At 37.9% G+C, this 18,690-nt stretch overlaps 1 protein-coding gene across 7 annotated transcripts in view; it reads left to right on the top strand.

The window, feature by feature from the left end:
* The window catches only part of LOC140380836 (liprin-alpha-1-like), a 62,571-nt gene extending 44,568 nt beyond the window's left edge, over positions 1–18,003 (top strand). Inside the window, exons 16-31 of one of the 7 annotated variants that reach the window (XM_072464759.1) lie at positions 698–929; positions 3,819–3,848; positions 4,926–5,050; positions 5,616–5,788; positions 6,073–6,166; positions 7,897–7,978; positions 8,477–8,677; positions 9,728–9,790; positions 11,518–11,544; positions 12,206–12,381; positions 14,041–14,138; positions 14,243–14,418; positions 15,415–15,483; positions 15,562–15,718; positions 16,658–16,720; positions 17,655–17,770. In XM_072464759.1, coding sequence (XP_072320860.1) covers positions 698–929; positions 3,819–3,848; positions 4,926–5,050; positions 5,616–5,788; positions 6,073–6,166; positions 7,897–7,978; positions 8,477–8,677; positions 9,728–9,790; positions 11,518–11,544; positions 12,206–12,381; positions 14,041–14,138; positions 14,243–14,418; positions 15,415–15,483; positions 15,562–15,718; positions 16,658–16,713 — 1,759 coding nt within the window. In that variant the 3' untranslated portion in view covers positions 16,714–16,720; positions 17,655–17,770. Of the gene's footprint in view, positions 1–697; positions 930–3,818; positions 3,849–4,925; positions 5,051–5,615; positions 5,789–6,072; positions 6,167–7,896; positions 7,979–8,476; positions 8,678–9,727; positions 9,791–11,517; positions 11,545–12,205; positions 12,382–14,040; positions 14,139–14,242; positions 14,419–15,414; positions 15,484–15,561; positions 15,719–16,657; positions 16,721–17,654 lie in introns of all 7 variants that reach the window. The other 6 variants (XM_072464760.1, XM_072464758.1, XM_072464761.1 and 3 more) reach the window with 6 other exon arrangements.
* Positions 18,004–18,690: the final 687 nt, after the last annotated feature.

Below are 18,690 nucleotides of genomic sequence, written 5' to 3' on the forward strand. Positions count from 1 at the left end.
CCCAATCGTGTGGCCTAGTTTTGCACACACCCTGCTCCTTTACCAGCCCTCGCCAAACATAAACGTAGTAAAACCAGAACCAGTGTTTATTAGCAGCAGCTGTTTCACTGTTCTATTGCACACATTCTTTTGAACGTGTAATTCTACATGCAAGGGAAGCTAATTTATCTAGCTTTTCCAGCTACATGTAGGGAAATTAAAATATTATAATTATAAAAAAAAGAAAAATATAATCTGTATTTTTAGTGCACATTTAAAATCCGCACAGTTTAACTATGTAGTGAGTGATAATTGTTAGTACACAAGTGATGTTGGTGTCTTCCATTTTCATAAACAAAACAAAAAAAAAACACTTTTGGAATTTTTGTCCCACTTGTACCAGTGATATGTATATTTTCAAACTAACTGCAAAGGCATTTTTCTTAGTTAATTCCCCAGACATCACCGCGGTCACAGAGAAACCTACAAAATAAAATAAACACACAAATCATCTTCTTCTGCTGCTGCCTAATGTTTCCATTGCAGAAGTTTCATGTCCCAGATACAGTGTTAGAATGAATCGGTCCGTCTTCGGTGGTAAAGCACATTGCGTTGCGGTTTTGTCTGACGTGTGCTAAATGACGCGTGCGATAAAGATGCGTTGCCAACGGTAACAGCATCAGCCCCGACATCCATGCACTTTCCTCTGTTGTTGCAGGATGATCCAGGAGGAGAAGGAGAGCACAGCGATCCGCGCGGAGGAGATTGAGTGCAGAGTGGGCAGCGGGGAGAGCCTCGGGGCCCGGTTCAGGTCCATGAGTTCTTTGCCCCCGTCTCTGTGTCCCGGGTCGTCTCTGGGCAGTTCTCCCCCGGGCTCTGGCAGCTCCACCCCCAGAATGGTGTCACGCAGCCCGCATCGCGAGATGGACCGCATGGGCGTCATGACACTGGTGAGAGTTCTGCTTTTCACTTCGTGTCACTTTGATTGTCCAGTTTTACAAGTGTTACATTGCAATTATAGACTGAAAATACCTGGTTGCTATGGTTTATATTTATACTTAATCTAGTTTAAGATGAGGACACACAACTTTTAACCAGATTTTCTTTTCAAAAACAGTAGAAATAATGCACAATATGTTTCCTTTGAGTACAATTTGTAATAATAATGAATTGTATTGTAATAGTATTAGGTTTGACAATTATTGTTTTTTTTTAATTAAGCACAGACTTGTAGTAGTATTTTTGTGCATGTTGTAACTCGTTGTTAAGGTGACACGCTGCTTTACTAACGGAACACTTACATTATTTTGTGTTTGGACCCTTTACTGCTCGACCCGTGTTTAACCCGCCTCGCCGTAGCACTATCGCTACGACCCGTACATCATCCAGAGCTCCATGTCCCAGCAGACAGTCACTCTAATGCCCTATGCCCCCACGGCGTTCTGCCCTCTGCCCCAGCACTGCACTTATCCACCCTACTTTCAGGTATCCTCTAATGGACAGTCATCTTTTCTGGACTTGACTCTTTCGGTGGGTGCAGGCGATTTGAATGTGTCCAGCCCTTTCCCCACACTGCACTTGAATAGTATTTTTTTCTTTTGAGTAACAGTATTCTTGCTTGAGTTAAAGTTTTACTCTTCCCACTGTGAGCAATTTTATAGTGACAAATTAAATGTATGTTGAGAAAGTGAAATGCTTGAAACATTTGCATTTCTTGCTCCTCACCTGCAGCAATAATTTGTTTTTTAAAAATGTCTTGATTTAAGTGTCTGGTCTAGCAAAGTACCTGGACTATATCGGGTCTAAATTAGAGCTAAACCAGGTCTCAAATTAGACTAAACCATTAATAAGGAAGTTCTTAATAATGAGTAATCCAAAAGGGGAGAAAAACATGAATAGATCTGTCTCTAAATAAAAGAAATACTCAAACTTCTAGAAAGCCACGTTAAGTGTAGTTTTGATCTCGTAAAGCTAGAGTATTGGTAACGATACAACAAAAGGTAGAAGAAGATTCAGTTGTAGTCGCCTGGAGGTAAATTATTTCAAAATATGGGACAGTCCAGGTCAATTTCCCCTTCTGTTGTCCCCATCTTTACCTCATCCAGATCTGAACGCTTGAGACGGAAATGAGCGATTATAGTTTCCCCCCCGAGGCAAAAGAACCCCGGCAGAAACGTTCAGGTTTATTTGCTTTGGTAAATGCCAGGCTCGTGAGGAATTCAGGAGGAAACGGCGCTCCTACGACTCGGATGGGAATGATTCTGCTGCTTTTTATATAGATTTGAATGCCGTTGGCGACGGGTTAAACGATCATAAATGAGGGGAAAAGCACCTTGTAAAATACAGGGAGGTGTAGTACTTTCTTTGGAAACTCTTATTTTTAAAGATCGGCTGCGCCCACCTCACTTTTTCCGATCCAGTTAAATAAGTGTGTTTCTTGTGGTGTTTTTTATCTGCATTAACTGGATCTAGTTCTTCATCTTTTTCCTCCTTTATCTTCGCAAACGTTCACTTTGAAACGAAGGACGATGTATATGCATCTTTTTTAAATGCTTTATTAAGGTTCTTTAGATCTATTTCCCAATAAAGGTGGAAATGCGGCGAAAAGCATTTACTGTATTGATGAAAATATTTTTTTAATGTATGATTTAATAGTATTAATAGTTAATAATAGTATTTTTTGTGAATGACACAATGATTCAAAGAAGTACAATTAGTTATTTTATCCGTGGCTTTACTGCAGCCTTATGTCATGTGAAATCCCGACGCATTTCCCCCAAACCCCAATGGCTAAAGTAATTTCCTTAATAAATAATTATAAATCGTGTTAAATCGGGTGCTGCACATAATCCACCTTCCTTTTCTCCGTAAATAAACTTTAATTGTGTGTTTGTGTGTGTTCTAATTGTAGAGTTGTCGGATGTGTGAGTTTTATTGTGAGGTCTCCTGAGCCTTTCAACTAACACTTTTATCTTCGTCAAATTTGCTGTGGAAATAACCGCCTTCGCTCTCTCTCGCTCTCTCTCTCTCCCTTTCTCTCGCTCTCATACTGTCTCTCTCTGTCATCTTATTGTCTCTCTCTTCCCTTTTCTCCCGTCTTCTTTCTATCCCCCATTCTCTGTACTGCACTCTCCCTTTCTTTCTTTTTCCTTTCTTTCTTTCGCCCTGTTATTTTTCTTTGTTCCCTCTTTCGTTCTTTCTTTCTTTTTACCGCTTTCTTTTATGTTTATTTTCTTCTGTCTTTCTTTCTTTGTACCGGTCTTTCTTTTTTTCCTTCCTTCTGTCTCTTTCTTCCTCTTCATCTCTCCCTTCTCTATTCTGTAATTCTCTCTTCTCCTCACTCTACCTCTCTTCTTTCTCTCTTGCGCTTCATCTCTCTCCCCTCTTTCTCTCCTCCTCCTCCCTCTTCCTCTCTGTTTCTCACTCTCTGTCTCTCTCTCCCTCTCTGTCTTTCCCTCTTCCTCTGTCTCTCACTCTCGGTTCTCGGGGGTGGCTCTAACCTTTCTCTCTCTCTTTCTCTTTTTCTCTCTCTCTCTTCTTCTCCCTCTGTTCTCGACGGTGGCTCTAATATTCCTCTCTCTTTCTCTCGCTCTCTTTCTCTCTGTCTCTTTCTGTTCTCGCGGTGGGTGGCCTTAACCTTCCTCTCTCTCTTCTCCTCCTCCTCCTCCCTCCTCTTCCTCTCTCTCCCTCTGTTCTCGGCGGTGGCTCTAACCTTCTCTCTCTGATGTTGAATTAAAACCACATTTTATTGTCTGTTTGTGGCGCATGGCTTTGGAGTTTCTTTTTGTGTCTAACTCACAAACTCTTTTCTTCTTTCTCCTTTTTGTGCCGCGCTTCAGCCTAGTGACCTGCGCAAGCATCGCAGGAAGGTAAATCTAACGGCTTCTGCACCTTTCCTTCTAATACAAACCAGCAGAGAATGTCTACCTCAAGGTTTCCACTAATCACATCTAAGAGTCTGTGCCTGATGTTGAACCATGACAGAGAAACAACTGTCCACAATGTTCTTGTTCTCAAACTTTTAAAGGGTAAAAGTGAAACATAATGAGATTTCAATGGAGAAGTTAAGATAATCCAGAAGTGAAATGAACCCCCCTCAGATGTATAAAATGTCACTGTTTTGATAAAGGCAAAAATCATGAGGTTTTGTGAAACTCAAATACATATATTTTTACTCTGGGGAAGGAAAAAAACATTGTTATAAAAATAAATGTTCAGTATTTAATCTTTGTGTAAACAATATCACTGACGATTATTTTCATTAACGACTAAGAAATAAAGGAATAAAGATTTAAAATTATTAACTTTTAGATCTGATGTCAGGTAAGCAGAACATCAGAGTTAACCGTTTTATCACGTCTGTAATGTCAGTGCTTCACAGGCAGTTGTTTCCACATGGTTCTCGTCGCATCTTTCACATCACAAATGTCAGCTTTTTACAGAATAATCCATGAAGTAAATGGAGTTTTCCTGAACCAGAAATAAAAGTTTAAAACAATTTAAAAAATACAACAGCGTCAGGAATTCTCTATATGTCAATATCGGTTCAGTCTCGTACTTGTGTGTGTTATAAATGTGCATCTTAATACCTATTGCTTTTCATTAATACAACTGATAGGTATATATATATATAGGTATATATATATATATATATATATATATATATATATATATATATATATATATATATATATATATATATATATATATATATATATATATATATATATATATATGTATATATATATATATATATTTCTCAATTATGGGAAGTCAACTGAGTACATTGACTGGTGACCTCTTGTGGCCAAAATTGTATGTGTATTAAATGCTATCCTCACTAAACTGCTGTTATAAATGGACAGTTTTCAAAGTTATTAAGATGCCCATAGGTTATAATTTTCCGATAATATTTCAGGATAAATGATGTAAAGTGTATATTTCAGTCTGCTCAGGACGACAAAGCCACAATCCGCTGCGAGAGCTCTCCCCCGTCGACTCCTCGCTCTATTCGTTTGAACCGAGAAACGGGACACGCCTCCAGCCACGAGGACATCAGGGACTTGAGAGGGTAAGGGGGCGGGCCATATCCAGAACATCATGAGACAAATTAACAATGCGTCAGGAATGTGTCTGTAAATGTCTGTCGCACAAAATTCACCTCAGAAGGGCAAGAACATGGCTTTATATATTTGTTTGGAAGACTACAACAGATGTTTTTGTCTCTTTTTAAGTAAGTTTTAATTGTTTCAATTGTAGACAATATACTTGATATTGTAATTTTGCATATCTCCAAACTAACAATTGCAATATTATCTTTAACAGTTTTTTACATATTTGAAGATTTAAAAAAATGTTTTATGGATAACTTTATTCTTATTATTTTTTTCATTTAATTGTGTTTTGTTTTTGGCAACCTTTTATTTTATTTTCTATTTTACTATTGAACGTTAGGATAAGAAGTCATTTAAAATTATAAACTTTTTTAACTCCTGTGTAAATTTACCAAAATGTCACTTGCAACTTTTTAATTTTGAACCCTAGATATGCAAGATAGTCTGTCTTGTCTGTAGCTAGAAAACTCATAAAAGTAATTTCAAGGGAATGTTCCTTCCGTTTGTTCCTTGTGTTTGCAGCCTGTCGAACCTCCAGGACGGCCAGGGCAGTAACCCCAGCAGCAGTAACAGCAGCCAGGACTCGCTCAACAAAGCCGCCAAAAAGAAAAGCATCAAGACTTCCATAGGACGCCTGTTTGGAAAGAAGGAGAAAGGTCGACCCAGTGTCCCAGGCAAAGACTCCCCCGGCCAAGGTAAAGGACAAAACCGGACCAGGCCTGAGCTGTGCAGGGTATTTGACGTATTTGAGTCAATTGTTCAAATGTGTTTGTTTGCCAGAAAGATAAGGGAATAGAGTTTTAAGCCCACAAACTGGAATGTTCACATATCAAATCCCTTCCACAGCCCTCTGCAGGCGTTTTCCCTTAATAGTTAGTTGGCCATTGCTTTACCACGTGGTCTCGAGCCTGAAGCTTTTCAAGGCTTTCTTTTGACCTCTGCTCTATCATTCTTCATCACTGCGTGTTTTCTGTTGCAGCTGGGACTCCCGAAGCAGAAAACTCTCCAAAGGACGGTTTAGGGATGGGCACGTTGTCGGGAACCGCAGAGAAAAACAGGAAGCTCCAGAAAAAGTGGGTCTGAGATTGTTTTTCTGTCATTATTAGCCCTGTCACGATAACCGAAATGGAAGTACGTTGACATTTTTCACTGACTATGGCTTTTGCTCACCTGTTCACGTTGAAAATTGTCATTCGTTATCATTTGTCACGTGCTCCGTCACCACCGCCATCATGCTTCTGTGAATCTGTTGCTCTGTTAAACCGCAATTCACTGAAATAATTTACTGTTTTGCCGACTCCCTCTTTTCCATCATCCCGATCATCTCATGTGTAGTCCAAAGACCGGGTAAGTTGGTTCACGTTTGTCGTTTTGGTTCTGGTTTTGCCCTCTCTCTCTCTCGCTTTTCTCTCTTTTCTCACTCACAACTTTAACCCAGGATCTGCAGGAATGGTGCTCTCCCAATGCAACCGCAAACGCTTCCCCCCTCCACAAATGTTTGACTAACTTTGAGAATGTGTGTGCGTTTCTTACCAGCATGGATCTAAATAAAGGAAATAAAGGCGTAGTCTTGCCTTGTCAAATTGCTTGTCAAACCTGCCTCTTGCTTAATCCAGAATGTTGTTCCAAGTGTCGAATGCATTGGATTTACGCATAATTAAAGGTGCTCCATGAATCATTTCTGGTGGACCATGAAGATGTTTTAATGCTGCAGCGATTAATTAACTACATGCGACTCGTCGACCATAGAAAATAATTCATAATAGTTAGTCTGGACTAAATGGACTGGGAACACATGTAAAAAGAGCTTTTTGTAACACAGACAGCAGTGTTATTAAATTATAAGAGTAAATTATTAAAGATTTTTTCAGATTTAACTACTCAATTAATTTGTAAATATTCTAGGGCTGCAACAAGTCAATCGATTAATTGCAACTAATCGACAACGAGAGAAATCGACAACAAAACATGACGTCCTCAAATGGATTAAGTTCAGATTTATCAGGGTAAAATTGAATTAAAAAATCCCACATTCACGTGTTCTAAACAACTAATTGATTAGTCGAAAGAAGAATCGGTAGACTAATCGATTACCAAAATAACCCTTAGTTGCAGCCGTTTTTAATCCATCTTGCCTGCCAATTAGTCAATTTATTACAGGTGTATCATTATTTATTACCTTAAATACCTTGAATCACTTGCATTTTTACCATCAGCCAGCCGCCTCTCCACAGATTTGACCCGTAACTCTGCCTGGTTTGAGACTGATAATGCCATAAAGTTGCACATTCCAGGCAAAGCGATGACATCTCCACGGAAACAAGCACCAGAAAAGTTACATAGTGCACCTTTTAAAATCATATCCAAATATTTTTTTATTTTATTTTATATTTAAACATTTCAACGTGCAGCTTGTTCTTAATAAAGAGTTTTTATGTGTGAACTGTGGACTGTGAAGTTTTAAGTAAAGAGAATTTGTGCGCTTTTAAATTAATTATTTAATGACCAAAACAGTCAGTTAGTTTTGCAGGTTATTGAATACGATAGAGTTTGAGCTGCTTTTGAGACAATAATCTTTATTTACAGAAACCTTTTATTGTCAGACATTGTTACTATTATACATTTACTGTTTTTTAAAGTCTCTTCTGTTCTGGGGACTGCTTTCATATCATCATTTCTTGCATTAAAAACTGCATGTGTGAAGTGTGTTTTGGGGGTTGACACTAACAATCGGTCTTAAAATGTTAAGTTTTATGATCCATGATTTCTAATTGTCTAAGTTTGATATCGACATTGTTTTCAGGCATGAACTTCTTGAAGAGGCTCGTCGACAGGGACTGCCTTTCGCTCAGTGGGACGGACCCACCGTTGTGGTTTGGCTCGAGGTACGACGAGCTACGTTTATGTTCATAGTTCATAAAAAAATCCCCATGATGATGTGAGTAAAAAAAAAACTTTATTACACAATGGATCATTTGAGCAATTTTCTCATGGTTTCCTCATGGTTTTTATCAGTACTCGCTCACATGAATATCCAGTTTTGATGCTCATATTACTACAGATAATCATCATATTTTCTATACTTTTGACACCCAGTAATGCTCTGTGGTGTGATGTAGGTGAAAACAGAAAAGTTCTGTGCAAATGCAGGACAATACAGAATGACTCAGACTTGTGTTTTTGCTGATTTAATGCATGTTAAATATAATGATGAGGGGACATGGTTTAATATGTCCCATATCATGCAAAATCGACTTTTCAGAGCTTTTAACCTTCTTACAGTGCTATTGGTGACTCATATATGTGCCCAAAGTGATTTAGGGTTAGTGTAGTAACGTCATAATCTCTGGTTCTGACGACTCGTTCTCCTCTCGTTTCCGTAGTTGTGGGTGGGGATGCCGGCCTGGTACGTCGCCGCCTGCAGAGCCAACGTGAAGAGCGGCGCCATCATGTCCGCGCTGTCCGACACGGAAATCCAACGAGAGATCGGAATCAGCAACCCTCTGCATCGCCTGAAACTACGACTGGCCATTCAGGAAATCATGTCCCTGACCAGCCCCTCGGCCCCGCCCACATCCAGAACGGTAATGACACAAAGGCCGCGAACACGCTCTGCAAACGTCAATATCAGAACTTCTATCGTGTCTTATGTCCCAAATGTTTGTGGGTTTTTGACAAATTGCAGTCACTTGACGATGAGGTAGGTTTTGTTCTTCAAAAGTTACAAGTATCAGTGGTACAGTTCTTTCAAATGCATTTCATCTTATTTTCTCTTCAGTCATCTGTAGCTGAAAAGGCAGTTTGCAATGTCTCAAATTATAGTTGGAATGTAATTGGAGCAAACACTGTAAACGTATAGAGCTTTAGCCATTAATATATTATCGTCCAATCAGGATCTAGTTGAAGCAGGAAAAAGGAACAAGGATCTGAGCAGTCAGATAACTCAGTTTGGTTTAGTCCTGGTTTAGTCCTGGTTCACTCCAGCTCTGATGGGGCATTCTTGAACTGCAGTGGTTAGTATCTGTTGGAGATTCTTTAGACCTGGTTTTAGACCTGGTTTTAGACCTGGTTTTAGTCCTGTTTTTTGTCCCTTGTTTTAGTCCTTGTTTTAGACCTGGGTTTGTTCTGATTAGTACAGATCTTATGGGGCCTACAGTGGTCGGTCTCTATCGAGGGGGATTTAGACCCGGTTTAGTCACTCTCTTGTGGGGCATTCTTGGTCTACAGTGGTGAGTATCTATCAGAGCGGTTTGGTCCTGGACAAGACTGAAAATATTGAGGAAAACTTCCTAAAGTGTGTGTTAATACACATAATATTGTCGTGAACAAAAGTAATAGATGCAATGTTATGCCTCACTTTCCAGCATGTCAACACTAATAAATGACAAATATTTTGCTAAAATCACCTCTTATCCTAACTGTATCTGACGAATAATACCTTTAAATTGACTTTCATGATCAAGTCTGTTTTCCTGATTTACTTTATTATTATTTTTACTAACAAAAATAACACTAAACGGACTTTTCTTTGCTCTGTTCGTTCCTCTTCCTTGTTTTTCCGCCCTCCTCCTGTCCTCGCCCCTTTCCTGCACTCTGACTGGCTCTCGCATGTTTGTGTTGGGTCACATGATCAGAGCACGGGCAACATTTGGGTCACTCACGAAGAGATGGAAACTTTGGCAGCGACTCCCCCCACGGTTAGTCTGTAACGACTGTTTGTTTACCGTAGAATAGTGATTTGATTCTTCTCGATTTAGTCTGTTTAGATGTCTGCATTGTCGACAATAAATCATGTAGTAAATTAATTAAACTTTGTAAAATGTCTTGGGTTGAGAGGTGGTAAATTGCTTAAATCATTATGAACACATTTCCAGTTTGGTGAAGCAAATCGGAGCAGTAGCAGTAACTTTAACTTTTATCAGAACAAATAATCAAGACACAAAAATACCAATACATCCCTGAATTATACTGTCAATTTGAACTCAAAATATTAAGTAAGTTCTCTTGAGCTCAGTATGCTTTGTACATGATATAGTTCCTGTTTTCCCTTTTGCTTCACTGATGTCTGCAGATAGAATTTTCCAGTGATTTGATAAACCCTTAAAAATAAATGAAATGAAATTAAATTAAACATGTAGATGGCTTAGTGTTTTCCACAGGTTTATACAAAAACTGGTTGCATAAACTATACATATTTTAATATTTTTTATTTAGTTTAGACGTCTTATTGTCTCTACTAATCAAAATAATCACTTACAGTTTAATTATAGTGGATTCTATATGTTTATGACAATACAACAAACAAAGTATCATTTGTTCAACTGATTTTGTGTTCAGTTTGTTTTTTGACAATGGGAGGCCACTATTGGATGACTAGTTATAATTGCTATTCTTCTTGTACTTACAAATAGGGATGTAACAATATCTAAATGTGCCTTATGTATACATTTGGATGCACAGAAATGGAGCAAGCTACCATGGCCTTAAACGATGATACATTTGTGCAAAGAAAGCATATGATTTATTGTTAGGGATCAGGTGAACAAACTGAGCACACGTGTTATGTCCAACTATCAACTCTTTGTACAGAAAAGTTAAAAAGGGCAGAATAAACTCTAAATTTGACTAATTAATTTTAATCCCAGTAATTGAGTAATACAAATTTACAACTAAAACCTCATCGACAACGAAAAACCTACAGCTCTATAGGAATTGTAGTGTAGTGTAAAAAAAACAATAAAATGCAGTCAAGAAAGTTTATAATACAGAAGAATCCTGGTCTAAAACATGCATTTGTGAACTGGTCAGGAGCTTGTATTTCTGTACGTTATCAATAGTGTTACTTTAATATGATCCTTGTCATATATTATTGTATTTCAGTATTGTATTTTATACCAAGGTAACCCTCAAAACACGTTTAGATCCAACAAAAAGCTTTAATATTTTTATACGGACAAATTAATTTTAACACTAAATAATGGACTATGGACTCTTTACAGTTGCTAATGCTAACGTTTTAAAAGTAACCATGTCGAATATAAAATAAACAACAAATTATATTTTTAAGTAAAGACTGATCGTTTTTATGTGAAGATTATTTCAATTTGTTTAATTCATTTTATTTTTTCTATGTCTCAAAAGTAGAATTAGCGTCATGATAATGGCAATTTTATTTAGAATATTGAGTGTATTATCTGTAATTATAGCAATTCGAAATAAGTGACGCCTAAATTACAATTATTGCACCTTTCATAGTTACAAATTATGACTATTTCAAGTCTAATCTTCATAGTCTTAGTTTTGCCTTGAATGTTTTCTTTGCTTGTTTCTGTAACAAGATGACATTTTGGCTGCGCTAACCTCTAACCTTTAACCTCACTAACCCTCTGTGTTTTCTTCACTGTTTTAACCACGCTAACCCCAGGAGGATGACGATGGGAGCTGGGCTCAGGTTTGAAAACAACTCCCCAAAACCCCAACAATCATCTCCTCCCTGACGTTTAGCCACTGCATTTGAATTAGGGCTGCACTTTGACCATGAATGTCATCTGGATGAAAACAGGCTAATGCAACCTTAAGAATCTAAATGTATTTCTTTCTTGACTTGTTGAGTTCTCAGTATGAATTAATCTTTTGCTGAAGACAATATAAACAATAAACAAGAATATTGAAACTACTTAATGCCATTTACACAAAAACCCTAAAACGGCATAATCCCAGTAACCCCTTTTCTAAATGTACAACATTGTTCAAAAAAAAATAACTAAATATCCAAACAAATGCAATGAAACTGTGCACACAATAAAGATTGAGCTATGTCAATGTACGAATTACTGTGACAGATTTAGGTATAAACCCAGTATTATTGGCCTGGTTTAGCTGATTTAATCCTGATTTAGTCGTGGTTACCCTTTCAGTTTGATCCAAAAAAACACTTATGTTTTATTTTGCAGCCCTAATTTAAATGCCTTGTCTTACCCAATTACTACTGGCTAAATGATAAATCGACTTCCCTTCCACAATAATAACATTAGCGTCACTAGTCTGTAGAAATCCAACTTCACTAACTTTTTTTAACCACAGTTTTAACACATCTTTCCTCTCGATCATAGACTTTGGCTTACGGAGACATGAACCACGAGTGGATTGGTAACGAGTGGTTACCAAGCCTGGGTTTGCCGCAGTATCGTTCGTACTTCATGGAGTCCCTGGTGGACGCCCGAATGCTCGACCATTTAACCAAAAAGGACCTGAGGGGGCAACTCAAGATGGTGGACAGCTTCCACAGGTAAGACACTGGACCATTAGTGTATCTTTATCATTGTACCAGATCAATATGTGAGTGTGTTTAAAGTTAACCTTTTTGAGCGTTTAACCATGTTCTAACTTTGTTCCCTCATCAAAAGCATACCTGGAGTAGCGTTTAGCTTCAGTTACACTAGTGTGATGAATCCTGGTTAGAAAGTCTTCTCCCTCCGAGCGTCAAAAACAGTCCGTACTGACTCTCTGCTATAACAACCTTTTTTCAATCTGTAACGTGGCTCTGAGAATGTTCTCTGCTGTTTTTAAGTCCATAAATCATTAGACTTGTTCTATGCATTTTTCCCATCTAATCACTATCAGTACAACTGCATGGCTTGCTCACATCGCCCCGAAATCTTTCCAGTTGTTTATTATGAACCTTTGTAATTTCCCCTGCAGCCAGTAGATGGCACCAAAACTCAACTAGTCCCGTGGGGAACAGCAGCGATAGAGATGTAATTTTGTTTTCGTATAAACAATTTATTTTTAGTTCTAATATCTGAGATGCCAAACTTAAGGTACTCAAGCACAGGTTTGTAGGCTGAAAACAACACAAAAGATGACGCAAAAACATTTTTAACTTGAATTTTTTTTTTTTTTTTTTACCAAAATATTCTTCATTAGGGCTTGAGCATTCGTGCAAGATCCTATTGCATCCGTAAGGAATATTATTAAAAAAAATTGCCAGCTAAATCTAAGTTTAAAGACCTAAACATGCCTTGACCCTGGGTTCTGACCCGAACGATTCCAAACGGAGGGAGCATCAGCAGGACATTAAAGGTCGAATGGATGATTTTTTTTGGCCCAAATCAGAGTCTTATTTCCTCGTGGTGTGGACGGCCGATTAGTCCTGCCACGTATCAATCATAAAACGCACCTACCGCTCACCTGCAGCCGCGTGCGGTTCGTCCCCACGTTTCCGCGTGTCTAAGCGGATTGATCTATCATAATAGTTCCCTCAGTGTACGGGACAAAAGGAAGACGGAGAAAGACTGTTCGAGCTGACTCAGAAGAAGACGTAAATCTACGGGAGACGAGAGATGCGATGCGATCCGTCGCGCTAATAAACAAACGCATGTGTGTTGTATCAGTCCGCCTGCGTTCTCAAATCGCCGAAAAATCGTCCATTGCGCCTTTAAGTATCTGCGATCAAAAGTGGCTTAACGGTGGCTATTTTTCAAAGCACAAAAATCCTTGTAACTTTTGGATTCGGGCGGACCCATTGGAATGTTTTTGAATTTCAATGACCTGAACCTGTCACGTATATCTTTCAAAATGGCCCTCCAGCTCCCCCTGGAACGGGAAATTTGTCTGAGACTTGTCAAATTTGGTACACACTCCTTTTTATGTGATTCTGAACAAACAAGCCAATGAAGACCACGACCTCCCCCTCAGCTGCGTTTGCATAGCCACGTCTCCCACTGACGCTCTACTGTTTGAATTCCACATTTGTCTTTCAATAGTTTTATGTCCAACAACTTTAGAACCACCGGGGCTCATTGGTAAGAGCGTTTGCCTGCCAACACAAAGGTCATTGGCACAATCCCAGTGCCAACCAGTGCCCACCGTCGTCGTATCCTTGGGCCAAGACACTTCACCAATTTATTCAGTGATTTACAATGATTTGCTCTTGTGTGAATTGCAGGAATAGTTTTCAGTGCGGAGTCATGTGTCTGCGGAGGCTCAACTACGACAGAATGGAGCTCGAGCGACGGCGAGAAGAGTGTCAGTTTGATATGAAAGGTTAGCGCGTGTTCTTTATCTTTTCCCCCAATCATTTTATAATTTTTTTCCGAAACGCTTCGGTTCCTAACGCCTGTTTGGTCTGTGCCTCGGTCGCCCCGCAGACGTGTTGGTGTGGAGTAACGAGCGCCTCATCAGCTGGGTGCAGGCCATCGGGTTGAAGGAGTACAGCGGGAACCTTTACGAGAGCGGAATCCACGGTGCTCTGATGGCATTGGATGAAACATTCGACCACAACGCACTGGCGCTACTGCTTCAGATCCCCACACAGAACACTCAGGTAATTATGCTACTTCTGCTGCCGCCATTGCCATTGCCATTGCCATTGCCATTGCGACTGCTATTGCGACTGCTATTGCGACTGCTATTGCGACTGCTATTGCGACTGCTACTGGTGAAGATACACACACAGGTTTTACTGCTGCTGGTACTTATAGCGCTATTTATTTACTTGTCACTCAAAAGAAGTACAGATCCCTTGTAAGGCAACCGCTGAAGTTAATTTAGAGGCGCTGTACCTGACAGAAAAAACAAAGTAGTTAATTTAAACACTTTGCAGCTGCCCAAAATTATTCCCCACTTTTCCTAACTTATTCTGAGCATCTTAATCATTCACCGTGATAAGTTTATAATCGCTTTTCACAACTTTTAGAAGCCAGAGCAGTGTCACGGAAAAGCAAACAATAACTAGCAATACCAACACTTTTGGTTCTCTGAGAATGAAACGCTTTATAATTGGATTTGGATTGGATTAACAATATTACCGTTTGGCTATAACAGATTTTTGTTCATGCAATTTCTTTGCATCAACTTTAAGTAATGTATAGATATTTAAAAACCTACAGCCCACTGCTCCTGACAGGTCTGACAGGTTTAAACAGATAAAATGCAGATAAAACATTCAATAAAATAATAAATAAAATACATTTATAGAAACTCATAATATGGAATAATTACAATGTTTTAATATATATTTTCGTTAACATTCTTATTTTTAAACGTTGCTCTTTTTTTTATTCAATTTAAAGTGTAAACATGTTTGAATACAAACAAAATACAAATAAATATTTTAATACAATAAAAATATAGCGTAGTAATTCAGTTATTTGTACCAATTATGCAGCAATTTTTTTTGCCCTCATATTGAACAATTTCTTGTTTCTATTATTATTATTTTCTAAAGCAAATAAAAATGGCTTCACTTATTGAATCTATATCTAAATGGAATTAATTGCACACTCCTACATTGAATATTTATTTACTTTTTGTTTATTAGGCCAGAGCAACCCTCGATCGTGAATTCAACAGTCTCCTCGCAGTTGGCACAGAAAGGAGAATGGAAGAGGTAACGAACAAATCACCACAAATGCAATAGCAATTGAACTGAATCCTCTAAATAATAATAATCTACTGTTATGTACAGGACGACGATAAGAATTTCCGCCGTGCACCGTCATGGAGGAAAAAGTTCAGGCCCAAAGACGTGAGGGGACTCGGCGCGTCGGACACTTTACCGGCAAACTTCAGAGTGACCAGCGCCGGGTCGCCTTCTCCACAGCCAAAGAGAAGCCCTGTAGACGGTAAGCTCCAAAAACTGACCTAAAGCGGAACTCTCTAACTTATTCTGTCCACGTGAGGGTGAAATGGACACACGTCTTCCCCTGCTGTTTCTGGATGAAAACTACACTTGCAAGTTTGAGTGATGCTCCTATAAACCTCTTTGATTCAGAATGGAAATTACAATTAAAAACAGTCTTACGCTGTTAAATAACAAACAGAATAGTAATGCAATATTGATTTAAAATCGGTAAACACAGTTGTATTTAGCTTCATTCACGCTTGTTTATTAATTCTGTTTAGTAAGTCCTCTCCCTCCGAGCCTCAGAAAACACCCGATTACAATCCAGAGGTCTCTTGTTTTTATGTCCATGAATCATCTCCGGTCTCATTCTGAGCATTTCTGCCTCACGTTCATTACAACTGCGTGCTTACATTTGCATGTCGGAGTAAGCTAGCGTTTTTCTCTTGAAATTGCACTTACTTGAGTAGTAATTACCCAAAATAAGTTTATTTTACTTCAGTCATTTTTTGGACCACTACTTTGCACTTCTACTTGAATAATATTTTGAAGTAACTTTACTCTTACTTTGGATACTCTTCCATCCCTGCAAATAATTCATAATATGTATCCTTTACTAAAAATGTTTTAATTTTTTTAAGTTTATACTAAAAACGGGGTGCACAGGTCATTCAGAAAAGCTTCATGACAAACTGTACAGTGCTCGCGAGGAATGTGACATTATGGAAACAACAGACGTTACCGAGTTCCGCTTTTCTCCTGTAATTTATGAAACGCATGTCTGTTTTCTTGCTCTTCTCAGTGCCGTTAAGTCTATGATATCTCTGTATCTGTTTCTAATTGAATGTCTTCTCTAATTCCTCCGAAAAGCCTGAGCCGCTCTGCCTAATATTGTGATGCTGTGACTAACGGCATGTTTTTGCATGTGACCCAAACACAGGGAGTCAGTCTATACAGAGGCTGGACACGGCCACAGTCAGGACCTACTCTTGTTAACACAACGGTGAGTTTCACATAGACTTCTGTCAGGGAAACGTTTATGACACAGTGGGGTTTTCAGATTGGTGTGGGGAAGATTAACTACTACTACTACTACTACTTTTTATTTTACCCTCAATATTGGTCTAATCAAATGTTTAGTAATGTCAGTTTGGTGAATTAGATTAGAACATTCACATACACCAATAATGCAGCTATAACACCAATATAATATCTCGAGGCTGTGGGCGGGGCATGGATCATTTCTCTATCCTCTAAAGGGGACGCATTGGAAAAGGTTTGTCAAGCACTGATATAGTACATATAGAAAAGGGGCAATATTACTGTTTATCGTGACATTTTCTGTTGCAATATATCACACTTCAAACCTATTTCATTTAATAGTTTTAGATCAATACTTCAATTTAAAATGTCTAAAAATAAATAAAATACTGATCCACGCGTGTCGAATATAACTCTATTCACCTTATTCTAGAAGCCCGTCTGAGCGCCACCACACAACGTAATCCTTCTTTCGGTTGTATTAGTGAACGCAGAGCTGCCGACCTTGAGATAAAAAATTTGTTCTACACAAACTAAAAAGCTACTTTTAAGCATATTTTAGCAGTGAGACTTTCCCCTAGTTTGCCATTTTAAAAGAGCAGAGTTCCTGTTTGATCAGAAGTGCTGATCTCTGGTAAAACGAGGAAAAAGTTGTCGGAATAAGGTCAATAGCAGACAAATGCCCAATATGTCGTCATTAATACAAAAAAACCAACATCCCCACTCCAAACTGAACCGTCTAGTTTGAATGCCTTTTCAAATGCACTTTGTATGTATCTGTAGCTTTATTTGTTACCGTTAGTTTTTCTGCTTAGATAACGCATGTCCACGCCTCTTTCTTCTGTCTCTCTTTTCTCTCTCCTCGTCTGCTTTTTCTGTCCACCTCTCCCTCTCAGTTTATCCTCATTATTTCTATAGGTAACCGCTGGTCTGAAGATGAAGGAGATTTCCCGGCATTTAAAACCAGAATGATGAACTGAAATCCAATGGGGTTTTTTTTTGTTTGTTTTTTTCCTTTTTTTTTTTAAACACTAAATTTTAATCAGAAAGAGACTGTTCTACTCACCTCAAGCTTCCCTATAGGAGACTTTATAGACTTATTCAAGTGTTGGTTATAATATTTATGTAAACCAATGGGACATTTTAACAAATTTTTAGACTTTCTATGTATAATCTTTTTTTCTTTTTTTTTACCTTTGTTTTTCTTAATCAAAAGGAACAATTTCCCCTCTGTGCCCTACTATTAAGCTTAATAATATATATATATATATATATATATATATATATATATATATATATATATATATATATATATATATATATATATATATATATATATATATATATATATATATATATATATATATATATATATATATATATATAAAACTGAATGTTTTAACCAAGTTTGTACATTTCTACCAGAACTTTGTCTATTAATCTTTTTATAATCCTGATTCTATGGAAAAAGATTTTTATTTTCTCTGTAATGGAAAATCTAATCAATGAATTTAAAGTGACTTCTTTCTGTATTTTCCCTTTTTATTTGTATGTACCTTTTGTAACGACAGATATTTTTAGGTCAAAATACTGTGTCAGTATCAGACTAAATCATCACTGTGAGTCTATATCGAGCTCATCAGTCAGTACGTTTACATGCAAAAACCCGAACCTCTGCCTTATCTTGGTTAAATGCAAATGTAGCGGTCAAATCATTTTGGTAACACAACTACAATTTACAGCCTTGATAAAGCGTGAACAAAGACTTAATTCATCACGAATAAATAGTTTATTAAGAATGATTCAGGCTTAGTAATTACTTAATTAAGGAGATAGAGTAAGTACTTAAGTTCTTACAGTAGTTCTTAATAAATTTGTTCATTATGAATTAAATCTTTGTTCATGCTTTATTTAGGCTATTGAAAGTGTAAT

This window comes from Eucyclogobius newberryi, unplaced genomic scaffold (genome assembly GCF_026437365.1).
Source record: "Eucyclogobius newberryi isolate DKJ021-1_F unplaced genomic scaffold, fEucNew1.0.hap1 SCAF_5, whole genome shotgun sequence".
Classification (NCBI taxonomy): Eukaryota; Metazoa; Chordata; class Actinopteri; order Gobiiformes; family Gobiidae; genus Eucyclogobius; species Eucyclogobius newberryi.